The sequence below is a fragment of the Mustela putorius genome, unplaced genomic scaffold (assembly GCF_011764305.1).
Source record: "Mustela putorius furo isolate JIRA1106 unplaced genomic scaffold, ASM1176430v1.1 tig00003983_pilon_pilon_pilon, whole genome shotgun sequence".
In the NCBI taxonomy this organism is placed as follows: Eukaryota; Metazoa; Chordata; class Mammalia; order Carnivora; family Mustelidae; genus Mustela; species Mustela putorius.
This window is the reverse complement of record NW_025422123.1, coordinates 18,115,320-18,129,027: the sequence shown is the minus strand read 5'-3', so window position 1 is coordinate 18,129,027 and position 13,708 is coordinate 18,115,320. Positions and strand designations below refer to the sequence as shown.

The following is a 13,708-nucleotide window of genomic DNA, read 5'->3' as shown; positions in this document are numbered from 1 at the left end:
ATTTATCTTTTTCTCAATGACAATATGAGCACCTTAAGAACAAGGATGAGGTCACATGCACCTACAAGAGCTGCCTTTACATCAGCTCAAATATAAAAGGTTTGGGATTTCAATTGGCTGGCAAGTTAAATGTCATCCAACATTATAATACTATTATTAAAATAGCCAAGACTATTAGTGGGAGAGCAGGTGTTATTTAATAAATGATGTGAAGACAGTTAACTATTTGAGGGGAAAACAAGGAAAAATGGAAAACCTCTCGCCAACATAAATTCTAAATTCATTGAGGATTAACATATATAAGACCCTCCAAATCAAGAAGAATATATAAGTGACATTTATGTCAGAATGAAAAAAGGGTGTCCTATGCATAAAATAAGAGGATGTCACAAGAGAAAATATAAATATGTTTGTTTTCATCAAACTTAAAAACATTTCCACGTGAAAGAGCATTGAAAAAAATTTGTAGCTTCCTAGCCAATTATTTTAGTTATTAAGTGATGGCATCATGATTAAGAGCCCAAATAAGACTTGATCATTTAAATCTACTTGAGGGGTGCCTACTACATGCCAGACATTATAGGAACTGGGGGTACAGCCAAAATTCAAGAAGCTCTAATGAAGGTTGTATTTTATTGGAGGTTGATGGGCTATAAACAAGTATACCGTGTTTCCATGGTGACAAAAGCTTTGTAGAAAATGAAGAAGAGTCAGGGGTAGAGAGAATGTTGGTCACAGGGACCTGTCTTTTCCTGTTTCCTGAGCCTGCATGCTCAAGAAGGCATTCTGGTGAGGTGTCAAGACTGGTCTTCCTTGTCTTTGTCACGTAGGAGACACTGTGACTGGAGACAGGCCCCCACTCTACCTCCTTCACCCGCCCAGCTTGACACAGATGCTCACAAATAGGTCTCTGCTGTGCTTGGTGTTCCAACTTGCTGATCAATGACTTCTTTCAAGATGACTCTGGTGGTGTTGCAAGTACATTTAAGGTGACATGTAAGATTTGCAGACACTACACATTCCGTGAAGTTCACAGAAGTGCTGACACGCCGTAAGAAGAAAACAAATTGCATAAGCTTCCTCGCTGAGACAGGAAAGTTTGTGCGTGCGTATACACACACACACACACACACACACACACACACACACATATATATTTGCTCACATATACATAAGTTTATATATACAGATTTATTTGGAGTTGTTTGTACTGAAGTAAAGATGAGGGCATGTTCTGGATAGTTCTTAAATCTTTATTTTCACCCCCACCCCCATAGGCCTGTGAGGAAATGGTTTTGGGATGGGAATGAGTCATTTGTTTATCTCAAAGGAGAAAACGAAAGCTAAAGGCTGAGCACTTTGGGGAATACAGGGGAAAGAGCTTATATTCAGGGAAAGTGAAACATGCATTGACCAATGAGTTGGGTTGGTAACAAGAAACATGGCTGTCACCAAATACCTCATGTTGGTATCAGCTGAGAGGCTCCCTGGTATATTGACAAGATGTCTTTTAAAATACCCTTAGCAGGGGCATCTGGGTGTCTCAGTGGGTTAAGCATCTGATTCTTGGTTTAGGCTCAGGTCATGATCTCAGTGCCCTGAGATCCAGGGAGCCCTTCCTAGGGCTCTGCCCTCAGCCCAGTAGGCTTGGATTCTCTCCCTTTCTCCCTCCCTTCCCTGGGCTCTTTCCCCATCTTCTCCTTCCCTTTTGCTCTTGCCTCTCTGCTCCTTCTCCTCTGTTCCTCCTCCTCTGCTGCTCTCCCCACCCCTATGCACTGTGTCTCTTCAATGAATGAATGAATGAATGAATAAATAAATAAGTCTTTAAAAAAATCCCCTAAACATTCTTTTTTGCTTAATTGGATCAAAGTGATAGGGATCAGAAGATAAGGACATTGGAAAGTGAGCCACTCCCACTGTGTCCTGGAGTGTTGCCCTGGTAATCACAGGACTACCACTGGCACAGGGAATGATGTTACCAGTGTGTCATATGAAACAGTCAAGAGCTAAAAGCTTGTGTTTGTAATGACAGGCTCAAGGACAACTTGCAACTACGGCCATACGTTTCTCTTTCACTTCCCCAGATGGCTGCTGGATAGTTGAGGCACATTCATTTTCTTAGAACTTTTAGTATTTAGTCATTGTTTTGTACTAAAGCATAAGCATCCCTTAAAATGCACACATCTCTTGATATCATTATAATGCCAAGGAGAAGTTTGGGCAAAAAGGAAGCTTAGGTCTCTTGAAACTTACAATACTTAACATTTACATCAATTTCAAATCTACCACACTGACTAGAGACACTGAAGGTGGAAGAAAAAAATGGCAAAAGATTTCACAAGGGAGATGGAATTTGAGTCTGGGGTTTTCATTTAGATACACTCACCATCATTTGATTTAAGTTAAATAGAGCTTGAAAATGTAGAAAGCAATGTGAAAGCATGTGGGCCAATCCCGGTGGTTCAAACCCGTGGGCTGCAGATTTATAAGTATTCTGGGTTTCTGCCTATTTGTTTACCTGCTGTATAAGGAAGGTGGTTGGAGTCACGTGTGTGTGTGTGTGTGTAACATCTGTAAATGTGTGGATGGAATTAGCAGCTGGATGATTCACTTAGGATGATTATTTCATCGATTTTCATTGAGCACTGCTACGTGTCAGATACTTTTTCGGGGTGTGGGGATGTAGAAACAAGCAAAACAAAGTCCTGGCTTTTGTTTGGTCAGCTCAATAGGTGAGAAAAACACACAGAATTAAATATTTTATCCCAGAATAAAGCAGTATTTGGGAGAAGGAGTGACTGGAGATGCTATTTTATTAAGGAGATAGGGTAGGTGCTATTATGTGCTCAGAGACCTGAATGAAGTAGGAGAGGGGGCCAGCAGATATTTTGAGGAAGAGAGTTCCAGGAGAGGCTAAGATAAGTGAAAAAATATGAGTTGGCAGCCTCCTCTGCATGGGTCCCTTCTGTCCTCACCACTGTGGCCTCTGATACAACCTTCAAACTCCTTGAGCCTTTGTTTTCCCAAGGATAAGGAGGAGATAACAATATTTAACCTTTCCACTTGCCAAGGTGGGGGCCGAGTGTAGCAATTTTTGAAGGTGGCCAGGCTGGGCCAAGATGTTATGTAACACATGGAGGACAGCTAATGTGTACACACACAGGTGCTTCAGAGCAAGAGAGGAAGTCTTAAAAGTTCACTTAGAGCTAGATAACAGGTATTGGTGTTAACACTTAACACTAATTCTAAGTGTTAAGATGTTCTCAGTTAATGGAAGATACCATGGAATGACTTTCCTTTGACCCTCTTTCATACCTAATTGATGTCTAATTGTTCTAGATCTTTCCACCCCGAGAACCTTGGTTTTTTGGTCGTTCTGTAGCTGGGGTATGGACCTGACCACCTGGTTGATGTTTCAGGAAGAGCTGTGCTGCTGAATCCTTCAGAGCCCTTACAACTCATCCACACCCCCATCTGGCTGGGCTCACTGGCCTTCCTTAAGAACCTGAGCTTCAGGGGCTGGTTTGGAGGAAACATCCGGGTCCCTTTTTGGGATACATCTCCCTCCGCCTAGCCCTCGCCCCTAGTTCATCCTCAGACTTTGATGCAGAAGTGTTATCTGATGGATCATGAACATGACCGTTCCCTGGGCCCCACCTCCTGTGTTTCTGATTCCATCCTGGTGGCTCTGAGGGACTCTGCACCTTATACAGTTCTGAGTGACTCTCTTTAAAATGAAGGGACGGGATTTCTCTAGAGTCTTTCCATTTCTGATCTTCTAGGAACTTGGGCTTTTTCGAAAGTCCTCTGGTTCACCTTCTCTGCTGTTGACTTTACCATCTTCGTCCAGTTCAGCCTCTTCCAGCTTCTCACCACTTGATTCCATTCCATTTTCTTCCTATTCACCTCCCTTTCCTCTTTATGGATTTTATGGGAGTGGATGAAGGGATTTTAAGAACATATCATGTGTACAGCCTGTTAAGGACCACTTTGTGGAATGTCACCTCCCTTTGCCTAGCTCCAGTGTGAAATCAGTAGAGAGCGAACCTTCTCTCCCACTTTTTGAGTCTACGGATGGTTCTCGTGGGGCTATGGTTCATACAACTCACAAAGATGCTCACATACCACCCCTTCTTCCTTTCATGGTGTTGGCGCTGCTGATTACTATGCCTTACGCTTTTCCATCTCTTAAACTGAGAGGAGTCCCTGGCTTTTTTTTCATTTGTAGGTTTAGAGAATGAAAAGATCCTGCTTTTCCTTATACCAAAGGCTTGTTGGTGATTGGGTTGGGTACACAACTCAAGACTATTGAGCTGGGGGGTCTGTACACTCTCCTGGCTCTTTTGGCTACACATTTTTCCATTTTCTCTCTCAGAACGACTGCAGGGTACTATTCTCTGTGTAGGTGTAGTTACTGGTGTTATAAATAGGCCTTTCCTTCCTAATGATCTTCTCCCATCTGTCTCTAACCCTTCACAAGAGGATCTTCTAGGCAGTTCTTTTATAGAAACTCAGACTTCACATTAGGTTGGAATCTAGGCAGGAAGAAGAAGCATGTGGAAAGAGGCAGACATATGTTGTGTGTACTACCTTGAGGGAAACACCTTCTCAATTCTGATTTTATTATACTAATCATAATTATAGTCCCATAACTGCTCAAGACATTTAGACATGTTCTCGATCTCTTCCATAAACTGAGTACTGCTTTCTGTGGTTTTCACATTCTTTTTTTGAAAACATGTGACTTCAGTATGACCATAAATTAAAAGGAAAGTTAATGGTTCTGGGAGGGAGACTGGAGGCTGGGTGGGAATGGGGTGCTTCCTTATTTGGGCTCCTTGCAGCCTCATTCCCAGCCCCTCATTCAAAGTTTCCGGGCTATCATGTGAAGGCAGTGGGCATTTCACCCATACATTTCATTTTCAGCATGGTTGCACCAAGCTCAAAGGGAAAGGCAACAATAATATCCAAAAAAAAAAAAAAAAAAAAAGTAGGAGGATGGATCAGAACACTTGGAAAGAGGAATGTTCCTATAAAACAGGGATACTTGGCAGTACAGCCAGTGAAAAATGATACCAATTATATAAAGCAAAATGCCACCCATCAAGTAGAACATTTTAATTCTCTTTATTCCAGGCTATTTATGACTTTTTGTTCAAGACTCAATGCGTGTCTGTAAAAATAAAAAATGGATTCGACCCTGTCTATTAGGTAGAAGGGGGCTTGTTCTAGGAAAAAAAAAAAAAGGAAAAAATGTAAGAAAACATTAGCAACATGACACTGTTGGAGAGTTCCAGTGGCCAACACAGAGACATTTCAAGTGTAACTTTGCCCCTTCTGTATTTTTCCCTTTTTGAGTTGGTGGTATGAGGAAGAGAGGGTGCCTGATTTTATTGAGACGTTTGACATTATATGTTAATCAACTTTAGTTTAAGAAGTTTCCATTTAGATTGATCCCCCTACTATCCTGCTTTAAAACAAAACAAAACACAAAACATTAAAACTTTTCCAGGGCAGCTTTTCCTTTCATTTCTGCTGGAGGTGGTCCAGAGCTCACAGCTGGTTTCCTGAAAGAGTGCCACAAGATGGCGACAACGTCACGGTGGAGAACGGCCATTCCCTGCTGCTTGATACCAACACAAGCATCCTCAGCTTACTGCACGTTAAAGGTCTGTGGAGTGTGGAGACTGGTGGTGGCATTACTGTGTATAATTCTACCACTTTGGGGGAGCAGGATGGAGGGGAACATTTTGGATAAGTTCCAGCTCTTCATTGACAACTTATACTGGGAACAAATCGAAATTTTACCATAAAAGGAAGAAGTGGTCAGAGGGTTAAAAATGAAGGCCCTGTCTTTTGCCTATTGTAAGCACAGAGTTTAATTCTTTTATTTTTCCAAACACAAGAAGGTTAACAGTGTTATCAAAGAATACGCTTCTTTATTCCAGCACTTTGTAGTCGTGCTTGTCCAGGGTAGCCCCCACAATGTAGCAAAATGCTCTGAAACTGGTTAAGGCTGTTGCCTTTGAAATTCTCTGCCAAGAAAGCAATGTCATCCTGCTTTTACCCTGTTGTGGTTTTGACTTCCTGGTCCCATGGAAAGTCATATAAATAGGCTTCCTTATTGCAAAGCTGGCCACATAGCTCTAGGGTCTGGGAAGTTGGACGAGACTGAGAATTCAGATTTCAACTCCTCCACCACATCACCAAATGACTAAGTCACTTATTTCACCTCTTTGAGCATTTGTTTCCTTATCTGCTAAATGAGAATAAAAATCATTGCCTACTTCAGTGGCTGATAATAAGGAATGGTTATCAAAGTGACTGTCTTCATTGGCAAATGAAAATAGCTTTGGAAATGTGATTAGTTATGGGTAGCTATAAAACTCTGCACTGAAACAGTACTCTTTACTAAAAATATATTTAACACTTACAGGGGCATTTGCTCTTGTTAAAGTAAGAGCATGGCTACATAAGGGAAAAGCAAATATTTTGAAGGGGATAAACCAATGTAATATTGATACCTGTCTCATATAGACAGAATCAGGTTTTTCTGATTAGGTGTTTTACATTTTGTATTTTAAGAAGTTAGAAAGTACCCTCTCCACCCCCAACCCCACCCCGGTAGCAAGGAAGAAGTTTTCAGGCAAATCAGTTAATTAGTACCCTTTAGGACAAATGGTCTGTCAGTTTGGGATCTTGACCTCTTTGTGGGTTGTGTGTATGTGTGTGTACGTGTGTGTGTGTGTGCGTGCATGCACGCACGTGTGACTAGTGGCTTTGGGGGATGCTGACTTATCAATGGACATCAACTACCTAAAGATCAACAATGACACAGGAAGACTACAGACTTAAAATCTTAGCTTAAAGATGCTCTTTGTAGACCTTTAACCAGGGGTCAAATGCTGCTGGGGGATGGGATGACCTTTAGGCTCTCAGGGTCTTTGCCTTTTATTGATATCATTTGGGAGAACGTCCCAGCTCAAAGTCTTGCCCAACTGAGTCTCTGGATGTCCCATTAGTTCCAGGTCAGTATTCAATCAAGAAAAGGTGTTGATAGAGCGAGAGCCTGAAGATGGGAAAGAGGCATTAGAAAGGGGACAAAGGCTAAGAAAAAACAAGGACATGTGGAATATACACTTGGTTTCTCACTCTTGGAGATTTTAAGATCTAAATAATGAAAATACTTGTCACCTTTCAAAAGTGGCTTTTATTAATATTCCTAGTCCAGGCAATATATTTCAGTCTCAAATTATTTGAAGTAAGAGAGCCAGGTTTGGAAGAGCAAACCCTTACCCTGTGGAGAGGGAGGAGTTATCTAAAGGATCCCATCTTTCTCTTGGAGAGTAGAGACATTGGTAGGAATGTAAGGGTAAATAGTAGACACCAGTTTCTGTACATGTAGGTACAGGAGGTGTTGGCAGGAAACAGGGTTGCTTGGAATGAAATTGAGTGTTTTGTCATATGTGTATGAGTCATAACTTCTAGAAAGAATGAGAACGGGGAAGAGGCACAGGTCATATTTGATTCAGCCAGTGACTTATTGATACTTAGTAAGTGGCCTAGGAACTTGTATGAGATATAAGAAAAGGTGAAGAATAATACTTAATGTCAGTAATATGCATATAACTAAAGAAATTAATTAGAGAGCAAATATTTAAAAAGTAAAATTTCTGGGGCACCTGGGTAGCTCAGTGGGTTAAGACTCTGCCTTCGGCTCAGATCATGATCTCAGATGGGTCCTGGGGTTGAACCCCTCTTCAGGCTCTGCTCAGTGGAGAGCCTGCTTGCCCCTCTCTCTCTGCCTGCCTCTCTGCCTAGTTGTGATCTCTGTCTGTCAAATAAATAAATAAAATCTTTGGGAAAAAAAGAAAAGCAAAATTTCTGATTCTAAAAATTGTGTTGCAAGCAGTGAGGCAGAATAAGGTCCAGAGGACTCAGGGTATGGAAGGTTGAGATTAGAACTGGGTGGTGGAGAGAAGGTGAAGAGCCTATTATTTATGAATGAGACAAGTTTTGACCATCCATATACAGAGAGAATCTAAATTTGAGGAACCTCCCCTCAATGTTGCTTATTGGAACTGTACGTGTCCAGTGGTTCAGGCCAAAAACCCTGGAATCATCCTGGACTTCTTTTTCTCACCTCCATGACCAATCCATTACTGAATTTTGTCTGGACCTTTGACATGTGTCCATATATCAACATCTCCCTTGGTCCCAACCTAGTCCTAACCAACATAATTTTTGGCTGGGACCATTTCAAATGGCCTTGTAGTTGGTTCCCATGTTTCTGATTCTTTGTTTTCCTTAGAAGAAGACCCCAATTTTTATTTAGGACAGCAGTGTATCCAGCTAAAATGCTATATTTCCTGGCCTTCTTTGTGGTTAGACATAGCCTTGTGGCTAAGAGCTGGTCAATGAGATATAAGGGGAGGTAGGGTACAGGACATCTGGGAAGTGTCCTGAAGTAGAGTGGACCCAATAGGAGGCATGCTCTATTTGTCCTTTCTTCTTTCTCTTCTTTACTTCTTGGAATGTAAATGTGATTGTTCCATTTTTAGCTGACATCTTGGACAATGAGGTGGTTCATTAAGAATGGGAAAGCAGAAAAATGGGAGAAACCCAGGACCCTGATGACACTGGAGTTACCTTAATAGCATGGCACCTTGGCCAGCCCATCTCTGAAGATATTTCACACGTTTAAGTCATGGTATTTGACTTTTATGCCATATACTAAACAAAAAACAAAACAAAACAAAACAACCCACAAAAAAACCAAAAACCAAAAACCAAAACACAACCCCATAGTTTATTGTCCACATCCTTCAAAAACATGTCAGATCTTGTACTTCGTTCCTGTAACGCCCCCCAGTGGCTTCCCATCTCATTAGGAGTAAAATCTGACCTTAACCATTATCCAACATCTGATCTCTTCATTGACCTGTCTTTCTTATTTGCTTTGCTCCAGCTCTTCGATAAATATACCAGGCGTACACACCTACCTCAGGCTTTGCCCATAATACCTTTGCCTGGGATATTCTTCCTCCATATATTCATGTGGCTCACTTTTTTTGTTTGCTCTTTGAGAAAATGTCCACTTATCAGAGAGGCCTTGCTGGTCATCTTTTCTGAAATTGCAATCACTTCTTATCTACTTTGCTTTACTTTTCTTTATAACACTTATCACCACAGAACATATTATGAATTTCCTTGTTTGTTTACAGTCTGCTTCCTCTGCTAGAATAAGCTCAAAAAGGCAAACGACCTCAGCAATTTATTTGCTACTATTTCTTCAAGGTCTAGGACATCGAATTTACATGTTGATGGTTGAATAAAACCATGTGTTTCTGGTTGATGGACAAGTAAAATGGTGCAAAGTTCAGATCTTGGGTGAAATTTAAGAAGTGTAATTTTTATTTTTATTTTTTTTAAGATTTTATTTATTTATTTGACAAACAGAGATCACAAGCAGGGAGAGAGGCAGGCACAGAGATAGAGAAACAGGCTCCCCGCTGAGCAGAGAGCTCGATTCAGAGCTTGATCCCAGGATCCTGAGATCATGACCCGAGCTGAAGGCAGAGGCTTTAAACCACCGAGCCACCCAGGCATCCAGAAGTGTAATTTTTAACCTCTTGCTTTGTTCATTATTACTTTTCCTGACAAATTAACTTTTACTGTCCTTCGTTCTCACATATGTATGCAGTATAGGTACACAGGTAAACACACATGTATATATGCACATATGTATACTTATAAATGTGTGTATATTTTTACATATATGTATACAAACACATACCATATATAAATGTATGCAATTATGAGTTGTGAGAAATATAAAATCTATTATTAAGTTACTTTTCCATTTCTAAAAGGCATTTGAAACTGGTAAAGGACTCCAACTCTCAAAAATCTGGTTCCTAGCATAGCTCTAAACCTTTAATGTCTTCTGTTGTCTATAATATGTGTGAAAGTTCTTAAGAGATAATAACAAGTTTTTCAAATATGAGATTGAATCATCATCAGCAGCAGCAGTAATTCAATCTCTGAATCTGTTACTGTCTCTCTCTTTCATATCCTTTCATGGTATCAGAAAAGTAGCTGAGTGGAATTTTCTTTGTTTTTTTCTGATACCGTCTGGGGCCACGATTAAGGACAAACAGTTTCAAGCCCAAAAATAATTTCTTCAAAAGATTTGAACAAATGAAATCAGAAGTGTGATAGTGGGAGCACTTTCTCAGCCATCCTCACAGTATTCCAAAGGTGATGTTCCACAGTAAATATGGTACAGACTTTGAAAGGATTTGTGCTACATAACAGTGAAACTAGATCCCTTGACAACTATATTTAGAAGTACTTTATGAAAATATTGCATCCTCTATATTATTTTTCCATTCATGGAAGCCAGCCTCCCAATATGTAGAAGTGGAGGCTTCTACATCGGGAAAACCTACTTCTATGTATGGCCCTCAAGAGTCTTGAGTTCTCGGTGCTTTGCTTGTATTTCTATCTGTAAAATAGAACTGACATTCTTTTCTTACTAGTACAATTTATATAGTAGAAAGGAGGGTTATAAATTTCTCTGAGGCAAAATTTTTGCCATTTTTTATGAGGCTGTATGTACCAATTTCTGAACTTTATTAAAAAATGGCATCTTAATTTCATGACCATAAGAGCTTCAGCTATATTTATTAGTATTTTACCTTAATTAGCAAGATATTCAGAACTTCCATTTACTTACCATCTCTACTTCTTCCTTCCATTTTTCTCTCTCTCTTTTTTTAGATCATTTTTTTGGGGGTACTGTTAAACACAAAAGAGAATTAACCCAATCAATTAATACTAATGAGCTGGGATGGAGATAGGCATATTGCTTTGATTTAATTAATTATATTTTCCGTTCTTTTATGTTATGATGCCCAACGGCCATAGGCATTGCTGAATTAAAATTTGTTTTTTTCTCCCAAGTAATTATGATGAGCCATAATAACAAAGGAGGGACGTTACCCTCTTGTCAGAGCTTATACATCCTGGGCAAGGAACTTGAGTTTGCGGTCTGTAGTTGGAGAAACATTTATGTTTTCTGAATGAAGCAATGAATTTCTCTCTGTTCTGGTGGCCAAGCAGTTTGACATAAAGTGGCCTAGCGATAATGATTAAGAAAGGGCCAGTTATGGGGCACCTGGGTGGCTCAGTCAGTTAAGCATCTGCCTTCAGCTCAGGTCATGATCTCAGGATCCTGGGATCGAGCCCCCACATTGGGCTCCCTGCTCAGCGAGGAGCCTGCTTCTCCTTCTCCCTCTGCTCTCCCCCATGTTTTGCTCTCTCACTCTTGCTCTCTCTCTCTCAGATTCTTAAAAAAAAAAAAAAAAAAAAAAAAAAAAGGGCCAGCTGGGGGAGGATGAACCCTAGAAACCCCTCTTCCATGGCATTGGGCTCTGAAAAGGAAGGCATTTCAGTTTATTACTTACAATGCCTTCCCTTTCCAGTGCTTGAGGACAGACTTTTTTCTAGTGTCTGTGGCTGCTGAATAGAGCGTGGGGCTCTTTTAATGTGATTTTCTACTTCTTGGTCTGCTGTTGTATACCAAGGCAGTTCAGTGCTTGGCAGGCTTTTGAGCCAGAGAGGATGGAGTCTGAATCTGGGCTCTTTTTCTTACTAGCCCTGTGACCTTGGATAACTGGCCCAGCTTCCATAAACCTCACATTTCACCTCATGAGGGTCACGCCTGTTCTAATGGCAGCAACAGTGACAGTGATGGCTAACCTTTATTGTTTGCTGTTGTGGGGCAAGTCTGCAATGTGTTGCCCAAATCAGATGGATGTGTTGAGTATTCTTAGGTGAGGGAATGTTCGTAAAGCTCTTAGCACAGGGCCTGGTCCAGAGTAAACATCCAGTTAATGATAGGTTTTGTTTTGTTTCCGGACTGATGGGGATAACAGAAGAGATGGCTGAAATATCAGGCCTAAGTTGCAATTTTATTTACAGATAGTGGCTGCCTCTATGTACAAAGCAAACTGGATTACTGAAAGAATTAGCTTAGTAATAAGGACCTTGGATTGCTTTTTGCCTCTGTTATCTTTGGAATACATATTGAAGTGCTTTTCTTTCTATGGCAAGAGAGGGAAAGATACAGAGATGGCAGCAGCAGAGTCTATCCATTTGGTTGTCCCCATTTTCCTTGTTATTTTGACTTCACGGAAGCCATGTTTTCCTGGTGCCATTTGGCATAGGGTCTTATTTTCTCCAATTTTTTTTTTTTTATGGTCTCCAGTTTTGAAGATACTCAGATCTTTCTTGTCCATTATCTTTGGGGTGTCTAGGGCATGCAAATGAATATTCTTAGCTCATTGAGATGAACCACCTTTTCTTGAACCATTCTCGAGTTCATTGTAGAGTTTCTTCATCCTTGGCAAGGATTTGAGGAGTTCAGAGTGAGGTGTTCAGGGCTGTCCCCAACACAGCCTTTTTAACCCCAGGGATATTCCAGTTGGTTCCTACTAGTTAGTAGGGAGTCGGACTCATTTGCAGAGGTGTATGCTTTAGATAATTCTTTGCGGTCCCGTGATCTGGGAATGCCACGAAGCACAACTTCCCTGGGACATGACTTGTGGTTTCTCTGGGCATCAGGTCTGTGGGAGTCATTGGGAAGATTACCCTCTGCCTATAATTTCCACTTCACAGATGTCAGCATGGATTTAAAAGAAATCTACATCTGCGGGCAGGCTGGAGTTGTGCTAAAAATGAAATACTCTGCATTATTACTACTTTCTCAACTATATAGTATTTTGGTCAGCGTGAGGGAGTTTCGGGGGTAGGTCCCATTTGTTACAAATTGGTCAGTTTAAAGTAATTTATCTGGAAGTTGGTTGGAAAAGGAAATCCACTGAGTTATCTCCTCTTCCAGCTGAGCCATAGTGACCCTTCAGGGCAGGAGGGGAGATCAGGAGGTGTAGACTCTGCAGCAAGGTGGGCTTATTATATTGTGGTCAGGAAACTGGGGGCCTGAGTTGAAATTCAAGGCAGTCCCAGATTCTCCTTTAGCTTTCAGTAAGCCGCCGGACCTCAAATCAAGATGGAAAATACAAATGACGGTGCCTCTCTCCCCTTTGTAGGAAGGAAGTGCAGTGAAGGGCTTAAATGTACTGTCTTCCTCATAATTTCAAGCATGGTGCTCCAGAATGTGCTGGGCTTTGCAGTAGGCAGAAGAGGAAGCCTGAGGAAGAAGTCAGCATCAGAGAGAAATAACCGGACTTTTTTTGAAATCCACCCTTATCTTCCTTGACCCCGTGTGTCTCTGTGTGGTGGTCTTTTCCTGGGGATTACATATTTAATATGGGGCTGTGTTTTTAATTCCTTCTACCTTTGGAGAAGGTGCGGCATAAGGCTCTAAGCTCAAGAAAGCAGGAACCAGGTCCGTGTTTGCTCACGTTTGTATTACGGGACCATTATATCTTCAGGCACATGGTAGGTATTCAATAATTGTTGAAAGAGCTAACGAATGAATGAATTTCTGACCTAAAGAAGCAGATTAATGTTAGTTGTGGATTTTTCTATCATCAGAGTCCTTCCTGGTATTCTTAAATGTTAGTGGATTAGCCCAGACAGTGACCAATTTCATTTACTATTTGTGTATCAGGAGATCAGAGACAAAGGCTTTTTACTGTGGGGGACACTTGGCTCTGAAACCCCTTATTTTTCCCAATCAGAC

General features: G+C 40.9%; 1 protein-coding gene across 3 annotated transcripts in view; it reads left to right on the top strand.

Moving 5' to 3' along the window:
• Positions 1–13,708, top strand: part of PKHD1 (PKHD1 ciliary IPT domain containing fibrocystin/polyductin) — a 471,024-nt gene that overhangs the window by 143,156 nt on the left and 314,160 nt on the right. For all 3 annotated transcript variants that reach the window (XR_006604139.1, XM_045071248.1, XM_045071247.1), the window contains exon 37: positions 5,513–5,669. Coding sequence is in view for 2 of the 3 variants with exons in the window: in XM_045071248.1 (XP_044927183.1) it covers positions 5,513–5,669 (157 nt within the window). In the remaining variant the exon portion in view is untranslated. The remainder of the gene's footprint in view (positions 1–5,512; positions 5,670–13,708) is intronic.